The sequence below is a fragment of the Monodon monoceros genome, unplaced genomic scaffold (genome assembly GCF_005190385.1).
Source record: "Monodon monoceros isolate NGI ecotype Baffin Bay Population unplaced genomic scaffold, NGI_Narwhal_1 Super_Scaffold_6, whole genome shotgun sequence".
NCBI lineage: Eukaryota > Metazoa > Chordata > Mammalia > Artiodactyla > Monodontidae > Monodon > Monodon monoceros.
The window spans coordinates 6,355,187-6,379,281 of NW_021703783.1; the positions used below are offsets into that span (position 1 = coordinate 6,355,187).

At 51.3% G+C, this 24,095-nt stretch overlaps 3 protein-coding genes and 1 non-coding gene across 5 annotated transcripts in view; 1 reads left to right on the forward strand and 3 right to left on the reverse strand.

Moving 5' to 3' along the window:
- Nucleotides 1–285: 285 nt before the first annotated feature.
- PHB2 (prohibitin 2) lies at nucleotides 286–5,007 on the reverse strand. Its single transcript, XM_029204872.1, has 10 exons — nucleotides 4,678–5,007; nucleotides 4,430–4,514; nucleotides 4,035–4,114; nucleotides 2,990–3,174; nucleotides 2,450–2,579; nucleotides 2,244–2,347; nucleotides 1,757–1,834; nucleotides 1,317–1,393; nucleotides 802–807; nucleotides 286–617 (listed from the first exon to the last, which is right to left on the reverse strand). The coding sequence occupies exons 1-10, from the start codon at nucleotides 4,802–4,804 to the stop codon at nucleotides 590–592; spliced, it is 900 nt and encodes a 299-aa protein (XP_029060705.1). The 5' UTR covers nucleotides 4,805–5,007; the 3' UTR covers nucleotides 286–589.
- LOC114886283 lies at nucleotides 1,925–2,180 on the reverse strand. The gene has a single exon (XR_003791290.1). It is a non-coding gene; the product is annotated as a small nucleolar RNA U89 (small nucleolar RNA).
- A 70-nt stretch (nucleotides 5,008–5,077) lies between the features above and the next one.
- EMG1 (EMG1 N1-specific pseudouridine methyltransferase) lies at nucleotides 5,078–10,914 on the forward strand. 2 transcript variants are annotated; one of them, XM_029204873.1, is made up of 6 exons: nucleotides 5,078–5,358; nucleotides 9,331–9,432; nucleotides 9,542–9,683; nucleotides 10,048–10,106; nucleotides 10,184–10,333; nucleotides 10,643–10,914. In XM_029204873.1, exons 1-6 carry the CDS (start codon nucleotides 5,191–5,193, stop codon nucleotides 10,754–10,756), a joined length of 735 nt encoding a protein of 244 aa, XP_029060706.1. In that variant the 5' UTR covers nucleotides 5,078–5,190; the 3' UTR covers nucleotides 10,757–10,914. The 2 variants fall into 2 exon arrangements, with proteins under 2 accessions (XP_029060706.1, XP_029060707.1); XM_029204874.1 differs by lacking the exon at nucleotides 10,184–10,333 and having other exon boundaries at nucleotides 5,109–5,358; nucleotides 10,643–10,900.
- Nucleotides 10,156–24,095, reverse strand: part of LPCAT3 (lysophosphatidylcholine acyltransferase 3) — a 30,715-nt gene continuing 16,775 nt past the window's right edge. The window contains exons 2-13 of the mRNA XM_029204871.1: nucleotides 17,410–17,517; nucleotides 16,793–16,899; nucleotides 16,204–16,297; nucleotides 16,018–16,055; nucleotides 15,459–15,637; nucleotides 14,620–14,728; nucleotides 13,883–13,969; nucleotides 13,625–13,791; nucleotides 12,246–12,393; nucleotides 12,012–12,170; nucleotides 11,776–11,904; nucleotides 10,156–11,545 (exon numbers count right to left, since the gene is read on the reverse strand). Coding sequence (XP_029060704.1) covers nucleotides 11,788–11,904; nucleotides 12,012–12,170; nucleotides 12,246–12,393; nucleotides 13,625–13,791; nucleotides 13,883–13,969; nucleotides 14,620–14,728; nucleotides 15,459–15,637; nucleotides 16,018–16,055; nucleotides 16,204–16,297; nucleotides 16,793–16,899; nucleotides 17,410–17,517 — 1,313 coding nt within the window. The 3' untranslated portion in view covers nucleotides 10,156–11,545; nucleotides 11,776–11,787. The remainder of the gene's footprint in view (nucleotides 11,546–11,775; nucleotides 11,905–12,011; nucleotides 12,171–12,245; nucleotides 12,394–13,624; nucleotides 13,792–13,882; nucleotides 13,970–14,619; nucleotides 14,729–15,458; nucleotides 15,638–16,017; nucleotides 16,056–16,203; nucleotides 16,298–16,792; nucleotides 16,900–17,409; nucleotides 17,518–24,095) is intronic.

Genomic DNA, 24,095 nt, shown 5'->3' on the forward strand with positions numbered 1-24,095 from the left:
AAAGGAGATGTTGGTAAGCAAAGGGGTGATGCGGTTTAGGAGGGTGGGGTGGGGAGTGCAGCTGGCCTCGGACTCCAGGACTCGCAGTTCCCACCCTGGGTCCTGTTCTGGATCCGGCTCTGAGGGCTTCCAGGGTGAGAGCGGCAGGCCCCGGCTCTCCCTACCTGCCCCGGCCGGTGTCCTCGCGCCCCCTGCTGGAAGAGACGAAGAAGGACCCAGGAGTGCTCGGTGTGAGCGTGCGCATGCGTGCCTCCCCAGCCCAGTTCAGACACCAGAGGCTTTGACTTCGGATTAAGTAATAAACATTTATTGAGAATCTCTGGGGTGGTGGTTGTTGCTTCTGACCACGAGGGAGGAACCAACCCTGCAGGAAATCACACAGTCCCAACACCTCTGGCCGACACAGGGAGGAAAGTCACTCCCCTGAAAATGGTCAGTCTTTGTTCACCCGAGAAGGGCTGGGAGGACAGATGCAGAGGGGACCATCACTTGACGGTGGGGGCAGGGTAGGGCCCCAAGCTGGCTCCTCAAAAACCGGGGAAGGAAAAGATCCACTTCCTCCCTGAGGGTGGAGTTCTTGTTCAGCAGTTCATTTCTTACCCTTGATGAGGCTGTCACTGTGGAAATGAGACAGATGGTGACATTATTAGGGGCGGGACATACCTGTGAGAGGCAGAGCACCTCGGGCCACTCCCTCCTCAACTACCCTCCTCCCTGAATGTGTGGGTGGGGGGGTGAGAAAGGTGATGTGGTGGGGAAAAGGCAGGACCCCACAGAAACAAGGATGCACCATCAACTTACCTTCCCCTGTGGACGCCAGGTCACCAGATGAACAGGGAACACAGAAAGACAAGAGAAAGGTACATGTGACTTGACAGTTTCATGCCCCACCCAACTCTAAACCCTCCTCCGCTCCCAAGAGAAAAAGACAAGCATGTTGGAAGCCGGCAATCTCAGGCTCTGGGAAGAAGACTTGCTCCCTGGCCACTGCCATTTCTCACCCCTGCTTTCCCAGCATCCTTCCGTGCCCCAGAGCAGCTCCCGAGGAAGAACAGCCAGTATCATCTTTTACCACTTTTCACTTAAAACCTTACAATTAAAGTGCTTTTTATGTGAATAATCCCATTGGATCGCATAAAATCAATCCTGTGAGATTCAAGTTAGGAATTGTCAACCACCCACTTTTCTAACTGGTTCAGAGACATGGTGTTTTCAAGGGTCACACGAGTAAGCTGGTAACAGGCTCCAGAGCCCAGGCGGCCAGACTCCGGCCCTTGTTCTGTGTCAACACCCCATCTGAAGGCCATGCCTCTCACCGGGTGAAACTTTCATCCTGTAGGTTCAGCACAAGGTTGTCAGCAGTGAGATAGACACGATTCTGTGATGTGGCGATCTACAGGGCAGAAAGTAAGATGGATGTTTGTACCAAGCAAAAAAGACCTTGATTCCTACCCTTGCAATTCAGTAACCACTGGTGGAACACACGTGTGGGTTACGAACAGGGAAGTGGCGATGTGAGAGCCACGGTTTCTGCGCTCACACAAGGATCCAGAGCAGCGAGCAACTGTGATGCATTAGGTCCACAAGAGGCATGAACAAAAGGTCAGGGGCGCCCAGGGGACACCATTTTTGATGGGAGGAGGAGTGTCAGAGAAGCCAGTTTGAATAGAAATCCGAACACGCAAGACCCTAATTCCCTCATTTCAATGTGTAGAAACACCTTCCCCCCTCAAGGCGGCCTTGAGCTCACACTCACCGTCTTGGAGATGTTCTGGGCTGCCCGAATCTTGCGCAGCTTGATGTAGCCTGGGTTCTTGCCCAGAGCTTCTCCCAGGTGAGCAGGGTGGGGTTAAGGGTTCACACAAGGCCAGATCTCAGCTGGGGCCGCACCCTAGGACTCGGCTCACTCAGCCGTCCTCTGGGCTGTCAGATCCAAGGTTGCGCTCAGGTGGCTCGTGCCCAGCCCTGCTTTGCCCCTACCTGTAGGCCTCCTCGCAGACCGCTGCCGGGAACAGGAGGCAGCAGCACAGATGGAGGCAAGGCCAGCAGTGCTATTGATCTGCCTTACAGTGGGGAGCCAGGCCTCAGCTGCCCCACGAAGACTTCAGATCCCACCCGGCACCCCAAGCCCCCAGGGGTCAGAGAGCACGGCTCGCATTCGCCTTAGCGTCATCAGCCAGCCACAGGGCCGGACGGGAGCAGAGTGTCCCGGGGGCTGGGCTGAGAGCCCTGCAGCAGGATATCATCTTGGCGGCCTCAGCCTCGCCCTCGGCCTGCACGATCTTCTGCCGCTGTTCCTGCTTCGCTTTTTCCACCAAGAACTGGGCCCGCTGGGCCTCCTGCTGGGCTGTAGCGGGCGAGAGCCGGGGTCACAGATGCAAGGTGTCAGGAACCCCATCCCTCCTCCTGCTTCCTCAGAAACCCTTGCCTGACTCCTCTTGCGACTCACCGACTTGTTTAGCTTCTACAGCAGCTGTGTATTCTCGGCTAAAGCTTAGCTCAGTGATGGCTACGTCATCCAGTATGAGGCTGAAGTCCTTGGCCCTCTCTGTCAGCTCCCGTCGGATCAACAAGGACACCTGGGGGCCGGGGGGAGGAGAGAGGGGCGTTGAGGGGACTGGAGAACTGAAAGGAAGGCGTGCTTCTGTGATCGTCAGAATCCCGGATCTCCGGAGAACCGCAGAAAGTGCGCTAACCCCTTCTTAGTTCCTCGTTAGGCCAGTTGAGCTGGGAAGGACTTGGGTCACGCTGACTCCTCCATGCTGTACCAACCCCACACGCACGCCTGGACCACTTTTCTCCCACGCAGCCCGACACTAACTGCTATCGAGCTCCAATCTTGGCTCTCCTTGTTTCCCACGGTGGCCATCTGCACAGCTTTTTGGGGGCAACGGACCTCGGGTCACTACCCTTTCCTAACACCCAGTGCGCTGGGCCTAGGACGGAAATGCTGATGCTACGCAGATGGTGATGGGAGCCAGAGCCAGACCTGGGCCCGCTGGGTGATCAGCTGGGAGGCGTTGAACTTGGCCACCACGCTCTTGAGCACCTCGTTGACAATGGATGGCAACACGCGCTCCTCGTAATCCAGCCCCAGGCGCTGGTACATGCTGGGAAGCTCCGCGGCGTTGGGTCTGGACAGCACCCGCAGGGAGATGTTCACCATCTGCAGGTCTAAGCGTGAGGTTAGCAGTGGCTGGGCAAGGCCACGGGGGCCTCAGCTGGCTTCCTAGCAAAGCCTGCCTCCCCAAGCATTTTCTCCTCTGGCTTCTCTCTTTACCCAGGGCAGTGCCCTGTGGTCCGGAACTGCCCCGCGGGGGGGAGAGTGATTCGGCACAGACCAAATGCGTCCTTGTCCACTGTCAAGTCTTCTCTACCCACAACCCTCCTCCAGTAAAGCTGACCTTTCTTTTCGCTACTCTACTTTAGGCTCTGTTACGCTGTACCATAATCCTGAACTAGACTGTGAGGACTTGAGAACAGAGATGGTGTTTTGTGAATCCTTGATTTCTTAGGGCCCAGGGTTTCGGGAATATTAAGCAACCTGCACTAAAAATCGTGCAAAACAGTACGTTACAGGTGAGCTACTTGCCTCATTGTGAACGTGTGTGTGTGTGTAAGGGTTGGTCTGGGGAATCTCAAAGGCACAGCTTCTGTGAATGGTCTAGGAGGGAACAGGTGCACCAGTGGAAAGTGCAGCCAAGTTTCCCCAGGACAGAGCGTACCAGTAGATTAATGAGTCAAAGAATTAAAAGAAAGGTTTTAAAACAAAGCTTTGTTCTAGGCAGTGACTAAGACAAAAGACAAACAATGCTCTCACCGAGTTCACGTTAGGGGGGAGGAACAGTTGAAAAATGTACAAACACACAGCGTGTCCAGAATGTACTGCTTGAACTCCAGAAGCAGGTACCTTTATTTTAGCTTGTTTGCAAAGGTGGAAACGAAGGCGGAAGAGATCTGACACTCCCATCTTGCCTAGTCTCTGGCCAGGCTCCCTTGTTTACTGCCAGTGGCACCCCAGTGCCCAGACCTACCTTTGGAGCCTGTGGGGGAGGAAATTTTTCGGGGTCTGGCGCGAATGTCATAGATGATGGGGTACTGGAACCAGGGGATCCTGGAGGGGAGGGAACAGGGACAGGGATTAGGAGACTACCGTTTCCCTAGTTTTGTCCGGTTTTCCTTCACCACGTGTTTCTTGGCCTGCTCCTCCTCTTACTAACCACGGTCAAAAAGAAATTCTCTTTTCCCTCCGGAGAACAACAGTATGTGCTCCTGAAGATGTGGCCAGCACGCACTGTTCTGGGAGATGGGGTGAGGAGGGTAAAGAGCGGCGCGGAATCCCGCTGAAAGTCCTCCCACAGCCATAGGTGGGTCGGCGTTCAAGGGTGAAGGGTCAGGGTCAGGGTCAGTCCGCTCTGCCCGCCATTACCTGAAGTGAAGGCCCTCGGCCAGAATGGTGTCCTGCTGCACGCCTCCGATCCGATTAAAGAAAATGGCTCTGTGCCCTCCTTCCACTGCAGGGAGAGGGGTAGGGGTCAGCCCAGGCCGGGCTCAGAGTACGTGCCAGCCTCTGGTGGGGCGGGGTGAGGGGCTGGGTGAGCGCGGGGACCTGGCGGGGCTGGGCAGGGGTCCGGGAAGGGTCGGGCGGAGTCCGGAGGGCAGGCTGAGGTTGCTCACCGGTGAACACCGACTCGCGGACGCCGTAGGCCACGGCGCCGGCCCCCAGCAGCAGCTTCAGCGCCGTGCCCATGCCCCGGGGCCCGGAAGGCAGCCGTCCCGCTAAGTCCTTCAAGTTCTGGGCCATGTTCGGTCCTGAGGCCGGCGGCACCAGTGGTCCGAAGGGGGTGCCGGCCCGCCTCTACAGCTCTCCAGTTTACGGATCGCACCCTCCACACGAGGGTCCGGCCCCAGGTGCTCGCGGGAGAAAGGGCACCGGAAGTGCGTTCCGTTCTAAACTCTCCCCCCAGCCTACAGCGGACCCGAGCTTGCGGCACAGGAAGCACGCCTCTGGAAGTTCCCTCCCCTTTCTGGAACCCTGCCCTCCCAGAGCGGCTTCGGGAGCATCTGCAGCCAGCCGTCGCCATTTCCGAGCGCCCACTTTCAAAATGGCAGACGGAAGGAAGCTTGCATTTGGGGCGAGAGCGAGGCCCTAGTTTAAGGACGTTACACAATTTCCGGTCCGGTTGCAAGATGGCAGCGCCCGGTGGTGGATTCCAGCCTCGTGAGCGGCGGGCCGCGGAGCAGGAAGAGGACTGGGATGCTGCGACGCCCAAGCGGCCCCGACTCGGGGTGGGAAGCAAGATCGGAGGCCGTAGGCTCATTGTGGTACTGGAAGGGGCCAGTCTGGAGACAGTCAAGGTAGTTTCGGACTAGGGGGTGAAGAGCTAGTAGATCGATAGGATGGGACCAGGTTGGGTGAGGGTGATGGGCTCAAAGTGGATGGAGAAAGCGGAGACAGGTGAAACATGCTTTGGAGAAAGAGTGGCCTAATCGACCGTCTCTTCCTTTAACACGGGTCGGCAGTGCTCGTTTTCTTTGCCCTTGAATCCCATTGCAGCCGTCACATGCTTGCTTCCGATTGATTTACTAGGATTCTATGGTAACCCTAACCCCATCCCCAACCCCAGAGTCGTCTAAGGGGAAGGGGTTTCGTCCATCGCGTCGTCCCGCTTCATCCCAAGACAAGCTTACTAGGTAGAGGGGAAAGGTAGTTACTGCAGCTCAGTCTTCCCACCCTTTTATTTGTAAGGACTTAATGTTTTAATACGTTGAAAGGTGTCTGTCACTCTCCTTTATATTACTGTACATTTCAAAACACTGCCTGGACCAGATTATCATTAATACTTTCACATCTTTAGTTTTACTTATCATTTGGCTCTTCTCCCGAACAAATCCGGCAGTTCCCCGTCTTAAAAATTTGTGCAGTGTTCTCATTCTTTCTGATATTGTTTCTCATACTGTTTAGAACTAAACTTGTTCAGTGAGTAGGGCCAGAAGAAGTAGCACTGGTTTAGAAGCCAGACCCGGATTTTAATCTTGGCTCTTACACTTATTTCAAGTGTGTGATTTTGAGAAAACAAGTTTGTCCTTAGTTTGTAAAGCGGGGGTTAATACTTTGCAGGGGGATTGTAATGAAAGTGCTTTAAAAGTAGTACATTGCCATAGTAATCTGAGTGCAATTCATTTCCAGCTTTTCTTCCTCAACCACTATGGCACTTTATTAAGCTTGCAGTTTAGAAAACTTTTTTCTTTTTTTAAATGACCAGCTAATCAGGTTTCCTTTCATTTTCTTCTATAATTGATATTTCTAACCTAATTATAGGTTCATATATTCATCTCTCACTTCATTGCCGCTGTCTTCCCAGGCTATTAATTCTGAGCATCACTTAACCACTTCATTTCTTCATATCTGTGGGGATGACAGTAGTACCTATTTTACTGGGCTGTTGGAAGGATTAAAGGAGTTAATATGTGGAAAGGGTTTAGAATAATTTCTGTCACTTGGAAATACTTGCTATTATTATTCTTGATTCAGGTTACTTATTAGGAAGTTGAAAAGGTTGTGGGCAAATTAAAGTTCCTAGAGCATGCTCTGGAATAAATTAGGCCAGTTGTCATTAATGGTACTCCAAGGGTGATGGACTCCATAGCTGGTTGAAGTCTTCCATACTGTTAGCTTTTGTCTTCCTTGTGCTGATACCTCTTGCTTCTGCAAGCCTCATCTGGGCCTGCACTCTCCATTTATTCTTTTTCAATTTTTAAAAATTGTTTATTTTTTATTAGAGTGTAATTGCTTTACAATGTGTTAGTTTCTGCTGTACAATGAAGTGAATCAGCTATATGTATACGTATATCCCCTCCTTTTAAAAAATTAATTAATTAATTTGGTTGTGCTGGGTCTTAGTTGGGGCAGGCGGGCTCCTTAGTTGCGGCTCCAGGGCTCCTTAGTTGTGGCATGTGAACTCTTAGTTGCAGCATGCATATGGGATCTAGTTCCCTGACCAGGGATCGAACCCGGGCCCCCTGTGTTGGGAGCACAGGGTCTTATCCACTGCACCACCAGGGAAGTCCCTCCATTTATTCTTTGTACTCCAGCCTCACTGCCCTTCTTTAAGCTCTTTGAAAGCACTACGTTCTCTCATACCTTAAGGTCATTGCAGATAACGCTGTTTAACTGCAAGCACCCTTTACTCGACTCTTTGCTTTATTAATTCCTACTTAATGTTTATTCATTTAACAATTATTGAGCCTATTAGGCTACTCATTCTTCAGTTATTAGGTTAAATGTTACTTTCCCATAGAAATGACTCCCTTCAAGGTATAAATCAGGTCCTCATAATTCTTTAGTGAACCGTTTAGTTTTCCTTCGTAATGTTTATCACAATTCGCGTTAAATACTCATGTGCTTGTTTAGTTTGTCTCTTCCACTAGAAGGCTATAATGAGGACAGAGAATAAGGTTTTAAAAATTCTTGTATCTCCAGTGCCTATTACAGAATACACATGGTATGCATTCTCTGATTATTCTAATTAGTGGTTTTCAAGCTTATTAACCACAGCCCACAATAAAAAAAATTACATCGTGAGCCAGTATGCGCACTCAATTATATGAAGCCGAAAGTTCCATAAGCCTTTACTTACCATGACTATACTTGAAGTACTCTGATGTTTTCTATTCTGTTCCATTAAGAGAACGAAAACCCTGGTTATAACTTACTAATGGGTCAAAACTAGATTCTTCTATTCAAGAGGTTTTTTTTTTTTCTATAACTAAGAGTGTCCCATGGACTTAGTTCTTGGTCCTTTGTTTTACTCTCTGTGACATTCTTGTTATTTCAGTTACTCAGTTAATTTCAAAATCTATATGCCTCTTCCCCCAAACTTTTTGGAGTCATATCTCAAGATGTTGCCGGACATACAAATGTTGTGTTGATACATAAAAACTTGGCCTTTTCGAAACCTGTGTTTGTACTTACTGGTATGTTTTTATTTTTTTTTATTTTTTTAAAGTCTTTTAATAGAGTACTTGGAAAGCTACGTATTTTTTTTTTAATAAATTTATTTATCTTTGGCTGTATTGTGTCTTCGTTTCTGTGCGAGGGCATTCTCCAGTTGCAGCGAGCGGGGGCCACTCTTCATCGCGGTGCACGAGCCTCTCACTGTCATGGCCTCTTGTTGCGGAGCACAGGCTCCAGACCCGCGGGCTCAGTAGTTGTGGCTCACGGGCCCAGTTGGTCCGCGGCATGTGGGATCCTCCCAGACCAGGGCTCGAACCTGTGTCGCCTGCATTAGCAGGAGGATTCTCAACCACTGCGCCACCAGGGAAGCCCTACTGGTATGTTTTTAAACTTTTTATTGACCACCCTATAATGCTCCTCAGGGCTCTGATTTGCAGTTGTTTCTTTTAGCGGTTGCTCACATGTCTTAAAATTGGAACCACCCCTCTTTGTTTTACTTATGAGAACGTTCCTTGATTAAACTACCTCTTGCCTCATTAGAATTTTCACATTTCTTCCTGCTCTGATTTGCAGCTCTTTGTGCATGTTTGTTATAAGCAACCTGAGGGTAGTGACCGCGTATGTTTTGCCCAGTGTCTACATAATGCTTTTGTGATAAACAAGCATTCAGTCTTGCTCATTAACCTCACTTCTGCCTGGTTCCAGAATCCCTCACTGGCTTTGCCTAATACCCATAGGTTTTAAAATTAAATCCAGTTTAGGGACTTCCCTGGTGGCACAGTGGTTAAGAATCCGCCTGCCAATGCAGGGGACACGGGTTCGAGTCCTGGTCCGGGAAGATCCCATGTGCCACGGAGCAACTAAGCCCGTCCACCACAACTACTGAGCCTGCGCTCCAGAGCCCGCGAGCCACAACTACTGAAGCCCACGCGCCTAGAGCCTATGCTCCGCAACGAGAAGCCACCGCAATGAGAAGCCGGCACACTGCAATGAAGAGCAGCCCCCGCTCGCTGCAACTAGAGAACACCTGTGCGCAGCAACAAAGACCCAGCGCAGCCAAAAATAAACAAATAAATTAAAAAAAATTCAATCCAGTTTAGATCCTGTGGAATCACAGGCTGCACTCTTCCTCCCTTTTCCCTCCAAGACCAGTTACGGGATGGGGTGGCGGGGGGAGGACGTGGCCACACAGTAATCCCCTGGACGGTTTTCAGGGCCGCACACCGTGTGTCTGATTTAGTAGGTCTGGAGTGGACCTGAGAATGTGACTGTCTAACAGGTTTCCAGATGTTGCTGGTTGGGGACCACCTCTGAGAACCGCTGTTCCAGGTAAAAGCAGCTTATGTTGCTCTTGACCTTGTTCCGTTCGTCAGGTGGGGAAGACGTATGAGCTGCTCAACTGCGACAAGCACAAGTCCATGTTGTTGAAGAACGGACGGGACCCTGGGGAAGTGAGACCAGACATAGCTCACCAGGTAACTCCAGGGACAGGGCTCAGGCCCCCGTGCCTCTGTACGGAAGGTAAGGCAGCTGCGTGCGACTTCTCTTCAGTCTTAACCGTGCCTTGGTCTCCGCCTCCCTCAGAGTTTACTGATGCTGATGGACAGTCCCCTGAACCGGGCTGGCTTGCTGCAGGTTTATATCCACACACAGAAGAATGTGCTGATTGAAGTGAACCCCCAGACTCGAATTCCCAGAACCTTTGACCGCTTCTGTGGCCTCATGGGTGAGAGAGAAGCCTTAGGACTGAAACTTGGCAGTAGTGATGAAGGGAGAGGCAAAGGGATAAATTAAGTGTGGAATTTTTAAGTGGGGGAGGGGCACATGTGGCTGATTCCAGAACAGGGGGTCTGCGCTTTCTTCCCACGCACAGTGGGTACAGGCCGCGTGGGTTCCTGGCTGAGGAGCAGGGAGGGGGCCTGTCACCACACAACCAGTGATGTGCTCGACAGCTGCTTGGTCATGACGTTTCAGTCGTGTAGACACGCAGGGCATGTGGAGCTCAGCTCACCTGAGGTTTTTCCTGGTTAAATTACTGGGCATAAGAGGCAGGCTCTCTGGCTAGCTCTGAACTCTTTTTTCTGCCCTAGTTCAGCTTTTACACAAACTCAGCGTTCGAGCAGCTGATGGCCCCCAGAAGCTCTTGAAGGTGAGGTGCTGACAGCTACTAGGTGGAGGTAGTGCTCTGGGAACGTGTCTGGGGCTGATTTTTCTGTTTTTCTTTAGGTGATTAAGAATCCAGTGTCACATCACTTCCCAGTTGGGTGTATGAAAATCGGCACTTCTTTTTCCGCCCCGGTCGTCGGCGATGTGCGGGAGCTGGTGCCCAGCGGCGACCCGGTTGTCTTTGTGGTGGGGGCCTTTGCCCACGGCAGGGTAAGGCCTGGGCTCAGCTCTTAGATTCTTCCCGGAGCTGAAGCTCAGGACAGAATCCCAGGAGCACTTAGTGTTTTGATGATCCTTGTCCTTATAAGTTGGGGACAGATGAAGCTTCCACTTCCTGCCCCCAGGGCGCATCCTTTGAGGAATGCTGGCATATGTGGCATGGTCAAAGCCAGGGCCGTCTCCGTCCTTTGCTCACACTGGTATTAAACAGCACTGGGAAATGGTAGTTTTCCTGCCCTAGACAAGGGCTGAACCTGTGACGGAGTGACAGAGCCGGCTGACTGACTGCTCTCTCCCCAGCTGGATGTGGAGTACACAGAGAAGATGGTGTCCATCAGCAACTACCCCCTCTCTGCTGCCCTCACCTGTGCAAAGCTCACCACAGCCTTTGAAGAAGCGTGGGGCGTCATCTGACAGAAGCACCCTGCCCTGACACAGAGACTGTGGACATTGCTTCCCCGCCCCGGTGCTCAGCTGACTGCCGCAAGACCCCCTTCCTGCACCGAGACCGGGGTTTGCGCGGGTCCGGGCTGTACACCTGCTATTTGTTTATCTTATAAACATTGTTCTTGCAAACCTAGTTGTCCTTTGGGGATTCCTAAGCTCAGCAGCCTCTGATGGTGTGACCTGGTGTAACCCCTCAGACCTCAGGAAGACACATGAGGTTACAGTGTTTGCAGTTTGGCCCTGGGCTTCGCAGGTGGGCTTTGTGCCCTAAAGGAGGGAGCCCTGATTATTTCAGCCATGGCAGATGTGGAGGGCTGTGTCTGAAAGAAGGCAGTCAGGAGCGCTAGAAGTGAAAAACAACACACTGAAGTGACTTTATCTGGTACAATCCTAGGTAGAAAAGTGGAGCAGGTGGGGCTGTGCCCCTCCCCTCCCCCCATGGGGGGGGGGCGGAGGTAGCGGCACATATACAATCATAATAAATTGGCAGAAGAAAACCACAACAGATTCCTGGCTAGAGGGGGAGAGATAAGGCAACGTGCATGGGGGAGCCCAGAGGGGAGACAACGGGCCCCTCTACTCCTCCCACGAGAGTCTCCCCTTTGGCCCCAGATGGAGGCGTGGCCGGCAGCAGAGGCACAGCTGGGGGAGCCCCGTCTTCCCGCACCCTGGCTTCTGGTTCTCTGTGCTCTGGGACGAAGGAGTGCTGTGGAAAGGGAGGCGAGTCGTTTCTGCACCAGTCCTGCTCTGGGCCACCTGCAAGGGGAGAAGGCGGGCGGGCAGGTCGGTCTCGCCCTCCTAGTCCCCGGTCTGCAGCCCTTCCAGCTCCCTCCGGGCGCGCCTCAGGGTAGTCAGTGCCCCATGCTGTGCTTCCTGGAAGGCAGGCCCCGTGAGGTTCCCCCTGCATCTCCAGTACTACCCCTCCGCCCCAGTCTGTTGCTCTCTTCTGTAACCCGGTAGTTTCAGCTCAGCTGGAGGGATCTTACCAGGGAAATAGATTATTCCATTTTCTTTAACTTCTCTTTCCTCGGCACCACTGCTTTGCGAACGTAAGGCAATGTGAATAGTAGACTCAAGAAGAAGACGTGGCCAAGGAAATAGACGGATTTATACACCTGTGGAGGGATACAGGCCACCGCGGTAGACAGAGGGCCTGGATTCGGCCCCACTGCCTGAGGTTTCAGTGGCTCCCTCCCCTCCTGGCAGGCAGGCCCTCGTGTACCTTCAGCCATTTGTCCCACGTGAAGAGGCAGAAGGCAGTCATCGAGTAACCCATGAAGAGCCAGTGGATGGTCTGCTGCACCAGGTAGTACAGGGGCTGCAGGACCCTGACGGAGGCCAGGCTGCTCAGGGCTGGGCTGTCTTGAATCAGGCTGGCAGCCTGTGGAGGAAGGGGAGAGGGCTCAGCGCCTTACCCCTTCTCAGGCCCCTTTCATCCACCACCCTTAAGGTTTACCTGTCTTTCCACAATAACAATGAGGAATTCCATCTGAAAGCAGACCAGGTACCCTGAGTGGAGGCCGTGCCAGAGGGACAAGAATAGCAATGAGAGGCCCTGGGATAGTTGTTTATTTCCAAGGAACTTGAGTCGTTTGAAGAAGTAACTAGAGAGAAGGGTGAGAAAGGATGAGACTCAGATCCATCCTGCCTCTGGGTTCTTGGAGCCCTTAGGGGTGCAGGGGTGGCGGCTGCTCCCACAGGGCCCCCTGGGGGAGGGGAGGCAGTGCCCTCTGATCACTTTATTTATTTATGGCTGCACTGGGTCTTCGTTGCTCCGCACGGGCTTTCTCATTGCAGTGTGCACGGGCTTTCTCACGAGCGGGGGCTACTCTTCCTTGCGGCGCGCGGGCTTCTCATTGCAGTGGCTTGTTGCGGAGCGTGGGCTCTAGGTGCGCGGGCTTCAGTAGTTGTGGCTCGCGGGCTCTAGAGCGCAGGCTCAGTAGCTGTGGCGCACGGGCTTAGTTGCTCCGCGGCATGTGGGATCTTCCCGGACCAGGGCTGGAGCCCGTGTCCCCTGCGCTGACAGGCGGATTCTTAACCACTGCGCCACCGGGGAAGCCCCTCCGATCACTTTAGAATGAAAGGCAGTGAAGCTGACGAGTCACGGTTTAGACAGAAAATCGACGTAAGGCTCAGCTGGGGCCCCGCCTGGTACAACGGGTCATGACGGAGGGCCTGCCGGGCGCCTGGTGCCGAGGCTGCAGTGGTGAGCGGGGCAGGCCCTGCACCCACACTGCTGACAGCGCCCCCACTCGTGGGACTGAGGAAGTGTTTGTGAACATAAGGCCGGCAGCAGAAGTGGGGTGAAAACCCAGCACTTAAGGCCATGTATGCCTTGTTTCTGTCTTTCAAAAATGACAGGGATGGGACTTGCCTGTGGTACCCCAGGTGGTTAAGAATCCGCCTGCCGATGCAGGGGACACGGGTTCCAGCCCTGGTCCGGGAAGACCCCACATGCCGCGGAGCAACTAGGCCCGTGAGCCACAACTACTGAGCCTGAGCTCTAGAGCCCGTGAGCCACAACTGTTGAGCCCAGGTGTCACAGCTACCAAAGCCTGCGTGCCTAGTGCCTGTGCTCCGCAACAGGAGAAGCCACCGCAGTGAGAAGCCCGCGCACCACAATGAAGAGTAGCCCCCGCTCGCCGCAATTGAAGAAAGCCCGCGCGCAGCAACGAAGACCCAACGCAGCCAAAAAGCAAAAGGGACGGTTTGGGGGGGTTGGGTTGGGGACAAAAGTGGGTGTGGCTAGGGGTGTGAGAGTGACTGACGGGGGGGCCCCCCGAAGTGGGGAAAGCTGGAGGAAGTGACGTGCGACCTCCCCGGCTGGGCGCTTACCGGGCCACCCAGGCGTTGGTGTTGATGTTGAAAGACGCGATGGTGCCCGTGAAGCGGGGATCTGTCTCAAAGAGCCACACCTTCATGTTGGCGCAGGTGTCCCACTTGGCCCTCCCGAGCTCGTCAAGGCCGTGGAAGCCCAGCCCCGTCAGGATGCACACGCCTTCCTGAGGGAGCCACGGTGTAAGCGACCCGCCGCTCTGCGCCTCACCCAGCCTGCGGCTCGTCTCGCTGCGGCCCCGGGCCCTCTCTCCTTACCGTGACCAGCCAACAGGCGACGTATTTGTACAGCACAACCTTGCCCCAGACCAGCATGTACAGGCAGCGGAACCAGAAGCTGCGGTTCTTGACAGGAGAGACGGCATGAGCGTTAGGGACACCGCCAGGCCAGGAGGGGCCCCCGTGCTCCCCGTCCTCACACGTGTGGCTGACTACCACCCTGTGTCCCCCCGACGGTCTGCCTAACTGCTTTGCAACAGGCCAAGGGGACCCAGCAGGGAGCCCCCTCGGAGAGGCCCTCAGACAGTGCTGTCCTCAACTCCTCTCCTACAGAGCCGGGCACCTGGGACACTAGTGCTGGGGGACTTTCACATCCACGTTCGACGTCAGCTGAAGGAGACCACCCTCCCCAGAGCCGGGACGGAGCCTGAGCCAGCACTCCCCCTCCCTGGGTCCTGAGCTCCTAGAGCCCTGGTCTGCCTGGGCCGGAGGGGGCTCGAGCCGCCTGGCTGTAAGAGGGCGAGCTCGAGCCGCTGGGGGAAGGTCAGGGGTGCTGAAGTGCACCTGGCACAGCCCTGTGCCCGCGAAGGTCGTTCAGTGCTGGCTGATGAACGGGTCCCGGCCCGGCTGGCATTGACACCAACTCTCAGATCTAGAGCAAAACCAACACGCGTTTGTAGGTGGTGTTACCCACTTCTCGGCTATCTACGGGCTCCTGGCCTGGCCACTGTCTATCTCTGGCGCAGTCGCACTGCTGCTGTTCAGGAAGCACTCACTTCGTAGTCGTCAGTGAGGAGATAGTCTTCTGTGATGTGCTGGCTGAGCAGGGTGTAGCCCACTAGGTAGACAAGGCCCAGACTCAGGCGCTTGAGAGCAGGTACGGTGCTGGAAAGGAACAAGCAGGGTCACCACGGGCGGAGGCCCCTCCCTTCGCCCTCCGACCTTCACGAGGGAGCAGCTTCCCAGAGTGAGCGTAGCCTTAGGGCCGGACATGAGGATGGAGTGTGCAGACCCTGCGAGTTCTGGGGTGGGGGTGGGGCAACGGGGGGGCGGGCCGGGGAATCTGGGGTGCTCGCCCTCGGGGGTCCCGTGGACCTCGAAGGCTCCCCCATGTGCTTGGGCTACATCGGGACTGAAAGCCCGATGCAGAGACGGGGAAGGACCGGTTTTGGATCTGCTCCCTCCTCTCCTGGCTGGATCAATGCTCAAATGCAGGCTGGACAAGTTCTCCACAAAGGGATTTTCCTGGTAACTTATCAATCTTCTACTGTAAGATATATTTATATATATATAGATTTTGATATATTTAACAGTATTTTTTAAACTGGGAAAGTGAGTGTTAAAGGCAGGGACATGACTGGTTCAGGCAAAATCCTATGGCATAAAAGTGAATTTTTATTGTTTGTACTACAGGGTCGGGAGGGATGGCGGGAAGTGACCCAAGCTGAAAAGGGCCCCCTTCCTGCAGTAAGCAGGCACGGAGCGCCCGTCACAGGCCATGAGCCAGGGCCAGGCCAGAGAATGCAGCCGGCCGGCCTGCAGGAAGTCACTTCAGAAGTGGCTTTTTGTCGGGCGAGATGCCTCCGCAGACGCCCTGACTGAAGGGGGCCGTTACCTGTTTGGTATCTTGCCTGGTAGGTCAGTCAGCTGTCCCTGCACCAGCTTCATGTAGTGGTTCATTGAGAACTGGGGCCCCACCAAGAAGGCCCCATAGAAGTAGGAGAAGCCAGCAACCTCCAGCAGGGAAGGGACACCCCGTATGGCGTATTTCTGTTGCTCAGAGGACAGGGATTTCTATGCCGAGAAGAGAACGAATGGTTCAGGACCCCAAGAGCCAGTCTGAGGGCTCCCCACCCTTGTCCCCACTGATCCAGGTTCTTCAAATAGAGCCTCTCTGAGGGGATGACAGCACGGAGAAGAGTCGGTGCTCCGGGGGAAATGGGCACGCGCAGGCGCAGCTCGGCCTAGGCCGGCTGCTGCTCTTCCCAGTGCCTTGCTGGCCCTGATCTCTGGACTCTGAGCTAGAGCTGGACCCAGGCAATTGTCGGTCCTTGATCGGTGCGGCCGGAAATGGCGATCACACGGGCGGGCATGAGGGCGTGGGGATAACAACAGCCGTCCTCCTTCCCTCTGGTTAAACTCCTTCACATCTCTGCGGAGGGAGGGGTACTTACTTGATCTTTCCCTCCGTCATAGTAGTCGATGACGAGACCTGCGCGCAGAGAGAGAAGGTGTGGGTGGAGAGGAGGGAGGGGACATGGGACGTGGCCAGGAGCGCACAGGGCAGGGCCGGGGGTAAGCCTAAGGTCTGAAGAGAGGAGCCTGGGTGTCAGCGGGGAAGGCAGGGCCCCACCACTCACCGATCAGCTTCAAGGTCAGGACACAATGTGGCATTGTCCACTTGATATCGTAGTTGCCAGTGGCTGTGTAATAGTATCCGGCAAGAAGGTAGGCCTGGGAGAAGGGCAAATATTTATTCTACCATTGCTCTGAGTTATTTTCTCCCTGCTCTGAAATCCAATGTATTCTTTTCACTTTTCCTTTCTCCTGGTCTAGAAACTGAACCTGTAAAGGGGAAGAGACGTCCTCAACGCTTAAACTCTGTGGCTCATTCTACGTGGATTTTCTGCCTTGCCTTTAAGTGACTCCCCTCAGGGACAGCTGGGCTAATCTGGTCAGACTCAAAGAACCCCAATGGCACAGTCCTATGCACAAAGGACTGCCGGCACCCCGTCCTTGAGGCGGGCGAAGCATCGTCACTGCAGCCTGCAGATGAAACACCTGGGGCTTCTGGCAAGTGACCCAGAGCCACACTGCCAAGTGTCGTGGGGAGAAAGGATTAGAAACTGGATCTCCCAGTCCACGGCTTCCTCTACACCACAGTCCCCATCCTCCCCGCCCCCAACTGCTGTCAGCTGTGACCTGAGCTGCCCAGGGAAAGACGTTTACCATCTGGAAGCAAAAGGTAGTGAGGATGGCAGTGATGGTGCGGCCCATCAGCCGGAGGATGAGGAACTGAAGCACGACGCATAGCAGGGAGTGGTAGAGCTGGATTCCTGGATGCGGAGGAGAGAGCAAAGTTTTGCCTGTTTTTTTCTGCATTCCCACCCTTCCTGAGACTTCTAAACACAAAGAGTATACATATTAAAAAACCTTTGGTATTAGGATTTTTCTTCCTTTTTAATAGCCTCATGTTTTGGAGGAAGGGAAGGAAATTAACTGTATAAACAGAAAGGACTGCTAGGGAGTTGCTGTATTTCTGAACTTCGGGCCTACGGGATGCTCCTGAGGGGACTGCTTGGGTCCGTCGGCCAGTTCCAGCCACAGCAGAGACAAACTGGTGCTTCTCTGTTGATGGTGTCTGGTAAGGGTACCCATTCTCAACATGCTTTTACCGGGGAGGGGAACGTATGTGAAGGGAGAAGTTAAGCTTGTGTCCCTGCCCATACAAACCCTCTGCTACCAGAGCATCACAACTTCCCTCTCCATCAAATTCTCTCCAGGAAATTTTGTTCAGGTCTGTTCCTTCCAAGGTTCCCTGTAATCACAGTGCTCAGTTCACTCACCAAAGTTATAATAAGCAATTGAGAGGCCTGTAAAGGTGTGGAAGAGATGGATGAGGTAGCTGTCCTTGTAGAAAAGGTAATGCCGGTAAAACAAAGCCAAGGGGTAACCTGGAGGGGGAGAAGAGCAAAAGAGGGTTACTCGTGCCTGGCGTCCTCCCAGGTTTGTTTTGGAAGTTGATCTGGCATGAAACTCAGCCCAGAGAGGAAAAAACATGCATTATATGGATGTCTACAAAGACAGTAACAGCATCCTCAATTATCAAAAGAAGTCTCTTTGTAAATACAAATTTAAAACTGAAGGTATTTTATATTGAGGCAATACAAACTGGGTCTGAAGACTAGGTTTCATTTTTCATTTCTGGCTTATTAAATATTGCTAGGTATTTTCTCTTGCATTTTCCTTAAATGATACAAGGGATTCAGGGTGCCCAGAAACACCATTTTACACCTTTATGACCTATAATAATTTCATCACTAGCAGAGTATTATCAGTCGGATTATTTTTTCTTTTTTCTTTCTTTCTTTTTTTTTTTTTTGGCCGCCCGGCATGTGGGATCTTAGTTCCCTGACCAGGGATCGAACCCACGCCCCCTGCAGTGGGAGCGTGGAGTCCTAACCATTGGACCACTGGGGAAGTCCCTCAGTCAGATTGTTAAGAGGATAAATATAAATTATTCCCGGCTACAAACTGGGGTTGCTGACGGCCTACACAGTTGCATAGCAGTTACAGGACACATGTAGATACTCCTTACATAATGGGCATCGACCAAGTTATAAATCCAACTAGGTATACTGGGAAAATGTCTTCTCAAGCCGTGATTTAGAGTATGGTCCCGGGGCTTGACTGAACTACAGGGGATCTCCTGATGGGCCATGAACTGATGACGCACGGCCAAGGGTTGCTTACTGAATTAAAAAGGGCCAACGACATTCGTTATTCCTAAACAAAAATTAGCATGTTCCCTGGTTTTACTACAGACCCACATTCAGTGTTCCATCAAGAAGTCTGGCTGATGTGCTTGGCAACCTTCCTACTGCAGTAGCGTGTGTGCGAAGAGTCGGGATCCCCACTGTTTTTTGGAAGGACACTTTACCCAGTCTATCATTGCATAATCAGTGTTCTGAGTTGGTCATGGTTTACAGCTGCTGCAATTCTTACTTTTTTTTTCTTTTTTTGGCCACATGGCTTGCGGAAATCTTAGTTCCCTGACCAGGGATCAAAGCTGTGCCCTCGGCAGTGAAAGCCTGGAGTCCTAACCACTGGACCCCCTGGGAATTCCCCTTACTTTTCAATCATAAGTTGCAGTTAGTTTATTATTGGCGATATAGTTGCGAGTTTGGTTAACTCTGCAAGGCTTAGATAAGTGTCATACGTAAGGTGCTCAATTATTTAAGTGAATAAGTAAATGGATAATCATGTTATATATTAGCTTATGTCCTTTTAGTCTTTTTTCCCATAACTTTTTTTTTTAAACTTATGATCACAACCTGTGTACTCACGTATCCTAGTTTTTTCACACAACAGTGTATCAACCATTTATCTTCTTGGTGCCAGGATTTGCTGGTGTTCTTTTTTTTTTAATTTAATTTATTTTTTTATTTATTTTTGGCTGTGTTGGGTCTTCATTGCCGTGCGCGGGCTTTCTCTAGTTGTGGCGAGCGGGGGCTACTCTTTGTTGCGGTGCGTGGGCTTCTCATTGTGGTGGCTTCTCTTGTTGCAGAGCACGGGCTCTAGGTGCGTGGGCTTCAGTAGTTGGGGCATGCGGGCTTCAGTAGTTGTGGTGCACGGGCTCAGTAGTTGTGGCTCACGGGTTTAGTTGCTCCGTGGCATGTAGGATCTTCCCGGACCAGGGCTTGAACCCGCATTCCCTGCATTGGTAGGCGGATTCTTAACCACTGCGCCACCAGGGAAGCCCTAGTATGTCGTTATTTTTTATGGCTGAATAATATTCTTTTGTTTGGACAGACCATACTTCATTTACCCAATCATCAGTTGAAGGACATCTGGGTTGTTTCCACTTCTGGGGTATTAAGAATAAGGCTGCTATGGACATTCCTGTACAACTTTTGGTGTGGTGTATGTTTTCAGTTCTCTCGGGTATATACTTACGAGTGGACCTCTTGGCTCTTTTATCCTCTGACTAGCCCTTCTTGGTCAGTGGTATAGACCAGTTTTCAAAATTTCCCATGCGTTGTGGACCAATACTTTTGTAAAATACAAAGTCATGGGCTTGGATGATGTGGCACTATGGAGTGGCTACAAAAGTTCCTAAATGTTTACTTTTCACTCATTGTGCTTGCTTTGAGCTTTGCCTTGGCCAAGGGTGGTGACGCAATTCAAGTAGATGGCGCCAGCCTCTCTTTCTCTGTCTCTTTCACCCAAGGCTTTTCTCTGGCTTCTGAATACAGCTAGCCTCCAGGAGTCAGCCCTGGTCCTCTGCTATTCTTTTTTTTTTTTTTTGCAGCACGTGGGCCTCTCACCGCCATGGCCTCTCTCGTTGCGGAGCACAGGCTCCGGACGCGCAGGTTCTGTGGCCATGGCTCACGGGCCCAGCCGCTCTGCGGCATGTGGGATCTTCCCAGACCGAGGCACGATCCCGCGTCCCCTGCATCGGCAGGCGGACTCTCAACCACTGCGCCACCAGGGAAGCCCTGCTATTCTTGCTATACTGTCCTCTGGAAACTCCATCCACTCTCATGTAACTTAATGTGATCTTTACGCCAAAGACAGGTCCACATCTTTAATCCTGACTTCTCAAGTTTCAGTTCCACATTTCCTACTTCCTGGCTGGGCATTTTCAGTTTGATATCACATACCATCTCAAACTCTGTGTGACCACAACATGGACTTTCCCCCGAATCAGTCTTCTCTTGGCTTCTTTTGTTTGTTAATGGTGTTACCGTTCTCCAGGCCACACAACTACATTCAAAGGCTTGAAGTTGTCTTTGCCTCTTCCCTCTCCTTGGTTCCCTATACCTATAGCCACCAAATCCTGTTGATTCCTCCTTTCCAGTGTTTCTTGCCACCGTCACACCCCCCTCCTTTCCTGTGCTACATCTGCAGTGAAGGCCCTCAAGCACTCCCCCTTCAACTCTTGCCGTGACCTCACCTCTGCCTGCAGCCTCATCCTCCAACAATCCTCCACCAGAGGGCTCTTCCTGTAACCCCTGCTCAGAAAACATCAACGACTCCAGCTGACTACTCAACACAGTACCAGTTCCCAAGCCGAAGATTCAAGGTCTATCTTCTAAACTACATTTCCGGTTAAAGCCTCTATCTCCCTGCTCCAGGTGACTGATATGCTAGTTTTTGCTCAAATATATCTTGTGTCTTTCATCTCTAGACCTGCGCTTGTGCCAATGCCTTTGGGTGGGACACCTTCTCCAACCACTCCTCTACCCAGTAGAGTCCTACCCATTCTCGGAAACCCAGTTCAAGTGTCTCCTCCTTTAAGGCTACCGCAGACCATGATGAACTCATGGCCCTGTGCGTTATGGACTCATCCCTTAAATACATGGCACTTAGGGCGAAGACTCTCATTTGGCAAATCATTGTATACAACAAATTCCCATTCCTTACATTCTTGTTTTATCTTAAAATTAACATGTTCACAATCTCTTTTCCTAAAGTCCTCCTATACCTTTGGATCTCCCATAGCATACTATCCTGTGTACTTCAGTTTTTGATTGGTTGACCAACAGTAATTGACACTTAATAGCCATTTGATGTTGAGCATCAGTTTCCTCATCTGTAAAATGGGGACAGTACCTGCCTCAATGAGTTGTTGTAAGGACTAAAGGAGATAATGCATATAAAGTAGTTAGCACAGCCTAAAATATTGTAAGCGGTCACAAAAATTACACACACACACACACACACACACACACATTCACATAAAGTTACAGGGAGTTTGTAAAGCAGGCCTTAACTGAGAAATTCCGGTGAAAGTGGGTATCAGGGCTTCTGAATCTAATCTCCATTCCATGTGACAAATGACTAAGGCATTTCCTTCCCATCTTCATTTCAAAAGAAGAGTCACAGCATATTTATTTTATAAGGATACTGATTATGGTTTGCCAAGAGCATTTTGCAACGTACTATTAAATTAAGGCACTGTATGGTTAGAAGAACACGAACTCTGGAGTTGAGACAGATCTCAGTTTGAATCCTGGTTCTGCTACTTCCTAGCTGCTCCCTCAGGCTGGTTGATGAGTTAATTTTTTTTGGTCCTCAGTTTCATCAGTAAAATGAGTATCTAGGTTTGGGTTCATATATTAAGCCTGGTACATATTAGATACTCAATAACTGTGAGACTGCTTCAACCTCTGCTTTAACAGAGAAGTGCCCGGCGATCTCATCCAGCCACATGGCTTTAAATACCATCTGTTTGCTGATGGCTCCCAAATTTGTTCTTCACACTCGTGTACAACGTGGACTGGGTGCACGCCTAACGGATATCTCAAATTTAACAGGTGTCAAACTGAACTGCTGACACATCTCTCTCACAAAGCCTGCTCCTCCCCTGGCTTCCTCATTTCAGCAAACGCCAACTCACTTTTCTGCTCACTCGAGGCTGAAACTCTGCGACCTTCTCATCCTTCCTGAACCCCACCCTCCCCCTGCAACCAGTCTGTCAGCAAACTCTGTCTGTTCTACCTTCAAAGTGAACCTGGAATTTGACCACTTCTTCCCCTGGTCCAGGTCAATGCCATCTCTGGCCTGTACCATTTAAAAAAATTTTTATAGTATTTTCTGAAATTTTTATTTATTTTTGGCTGCGTTGGGTCTTTGTTGCTGCATGCGGGCTTTCTCTAGTTGCGGCGAGCGGGGGGCTACTCTTCATTGTGGTGCGTGGGCTTCTCCTTGCAGTGGCTTCTTTTGTTGCGGAGCACGGGCTCTAGGCACATGGGTTTCAGCAACTGTGGCACGTGGGCCCAGTAGTTGTGGCTCACGGGCTCTAGAGCGCAGGCTCAGTAGTTGTGGCGCACGGGCTTAGTTGCTCCGCGGCACGTGGGATCTTCCTGGACCAGGGCTCGAACCCGTGTCCCCTGCATTGGCAGATGGATTTTTAACCACTGTGCCACCAGGGAAGTCCCTCTGGCCTGTACTATTACAGTCGCCTCCTGACTAATCGCCCCATAGGCCTTCAGTCTCACTCAGCAAAAGCCGAAGTCCAACCAGAACCTACCAGACTGATCTGTTCATCACTCCCCCACCTTTCTCTGACTCATCTCTTACTCTCGGCTGCCCTTCCTGGAATGCCAGCCAGGTGCAACCTTAGAGCCTTCGCATTAATAGGTTCCTTGCCTGGGATGCTCTTTCACAGATAAGCTCAAGTCCCTCCAGCCCTTCAGATTTTTACTAAAATGTCATCTTATCAGTGAGGCCTTCATAGTGTCTAAAATTGCACACACTCACTCCACCCTCTATGCCACCAACACACACTTCCTGTTCTTCTTTCTTACTTCATTTTTCTATTTCCCCTCAACACTTATTACTCTTTCACATACAATGTATTCTACTTATTTATCAGTCTTTGAAGGCAAGGATTTTTGTCTCTTTTTTTCCCCTGCTGTACCACAAGTGCCTTGTACAAAAAAGATCTTTTCCTGGTACAGAAACGGTCTTTTCCTGGTACAAAAAAGGTCTCAAAAATATTTGTTGAATGGAGGAAAGAATAAAAGAATGAATGAACAAATACTGTATTCTAGGCAGTCAATAAAATATTTATAGAGCATCCATTATGTGGTCAGCAATGCATTAGGCAAAAGGAGAATATGGTAGATTGTAAGAGATGCTTTTAGGCTCTTAAGGAGCTTTTTAGAGAGAAAAGAAAATCAAGCAACGATGTTCTATAAATGCTAATTGCATGGAATAGCCAATGTTGTAGAGGTTAGAGGAGAGGTCAATAATGAACACAGCAGTTAGGATGAAAAGAGAAGAAATAAGGAATGGGCAGGAGAATTATGTACTAAAGACACGGTGGTAGGAAACAGCATGGAACAGTCCCTTCACAAGACCGGCTTGACCACAAGAAGGGACAGGAAGGTTTGGAAAACCAGGCAGAGTCTGAAATTGATATAATAGGAAAAAAGATAAAGAGGAATGACTGGAACGGGGGTTATGATGGAAAGGGATAAATTAAAGGTGGCTAAGCCCCTACAATGGTCTTCAAACTTTTTTTTTTTTTTTGCGGTACGCGGGCCTCTCACTGTTGTGGCCTCTCCCGTTGCGGAGCACAGGCTCTGGACGCGCAGGCTCAGCGGCCATGGCTCACGGGCACAGCTGCTCTGCGGCATGTGGGATCTTCCAGGACCGGGGCACAAACCTGTGTCCCCTGCATCGGCAGGCGGACTCTCAACCACTGTGCCACCAGGGAAGCCCCTTCAAACTTTTTCGATGGAATAGCCCCTGAAAGAATTCTGAAAAAATATAGATGCCTTCTCACATTTGTAAGTTGCCATCTAACGTTTATAAGTTTTTTTTGCTTTTAATTAATTTTTTTTGGAGTACAGTTGCTTTACAATGTTGTGTTAGTTTCTATTGCACAGAAAAGTGAATCAGCTGTACATATACACATACCCCCTCTTATTTGGATTTCCTTCCCATTTAGGTCACCACAGAGCATTGAGTAGAGTTCCCTGTGCTATGCAGTAAATTCTCATTAGTTGTCTATTTTATACAT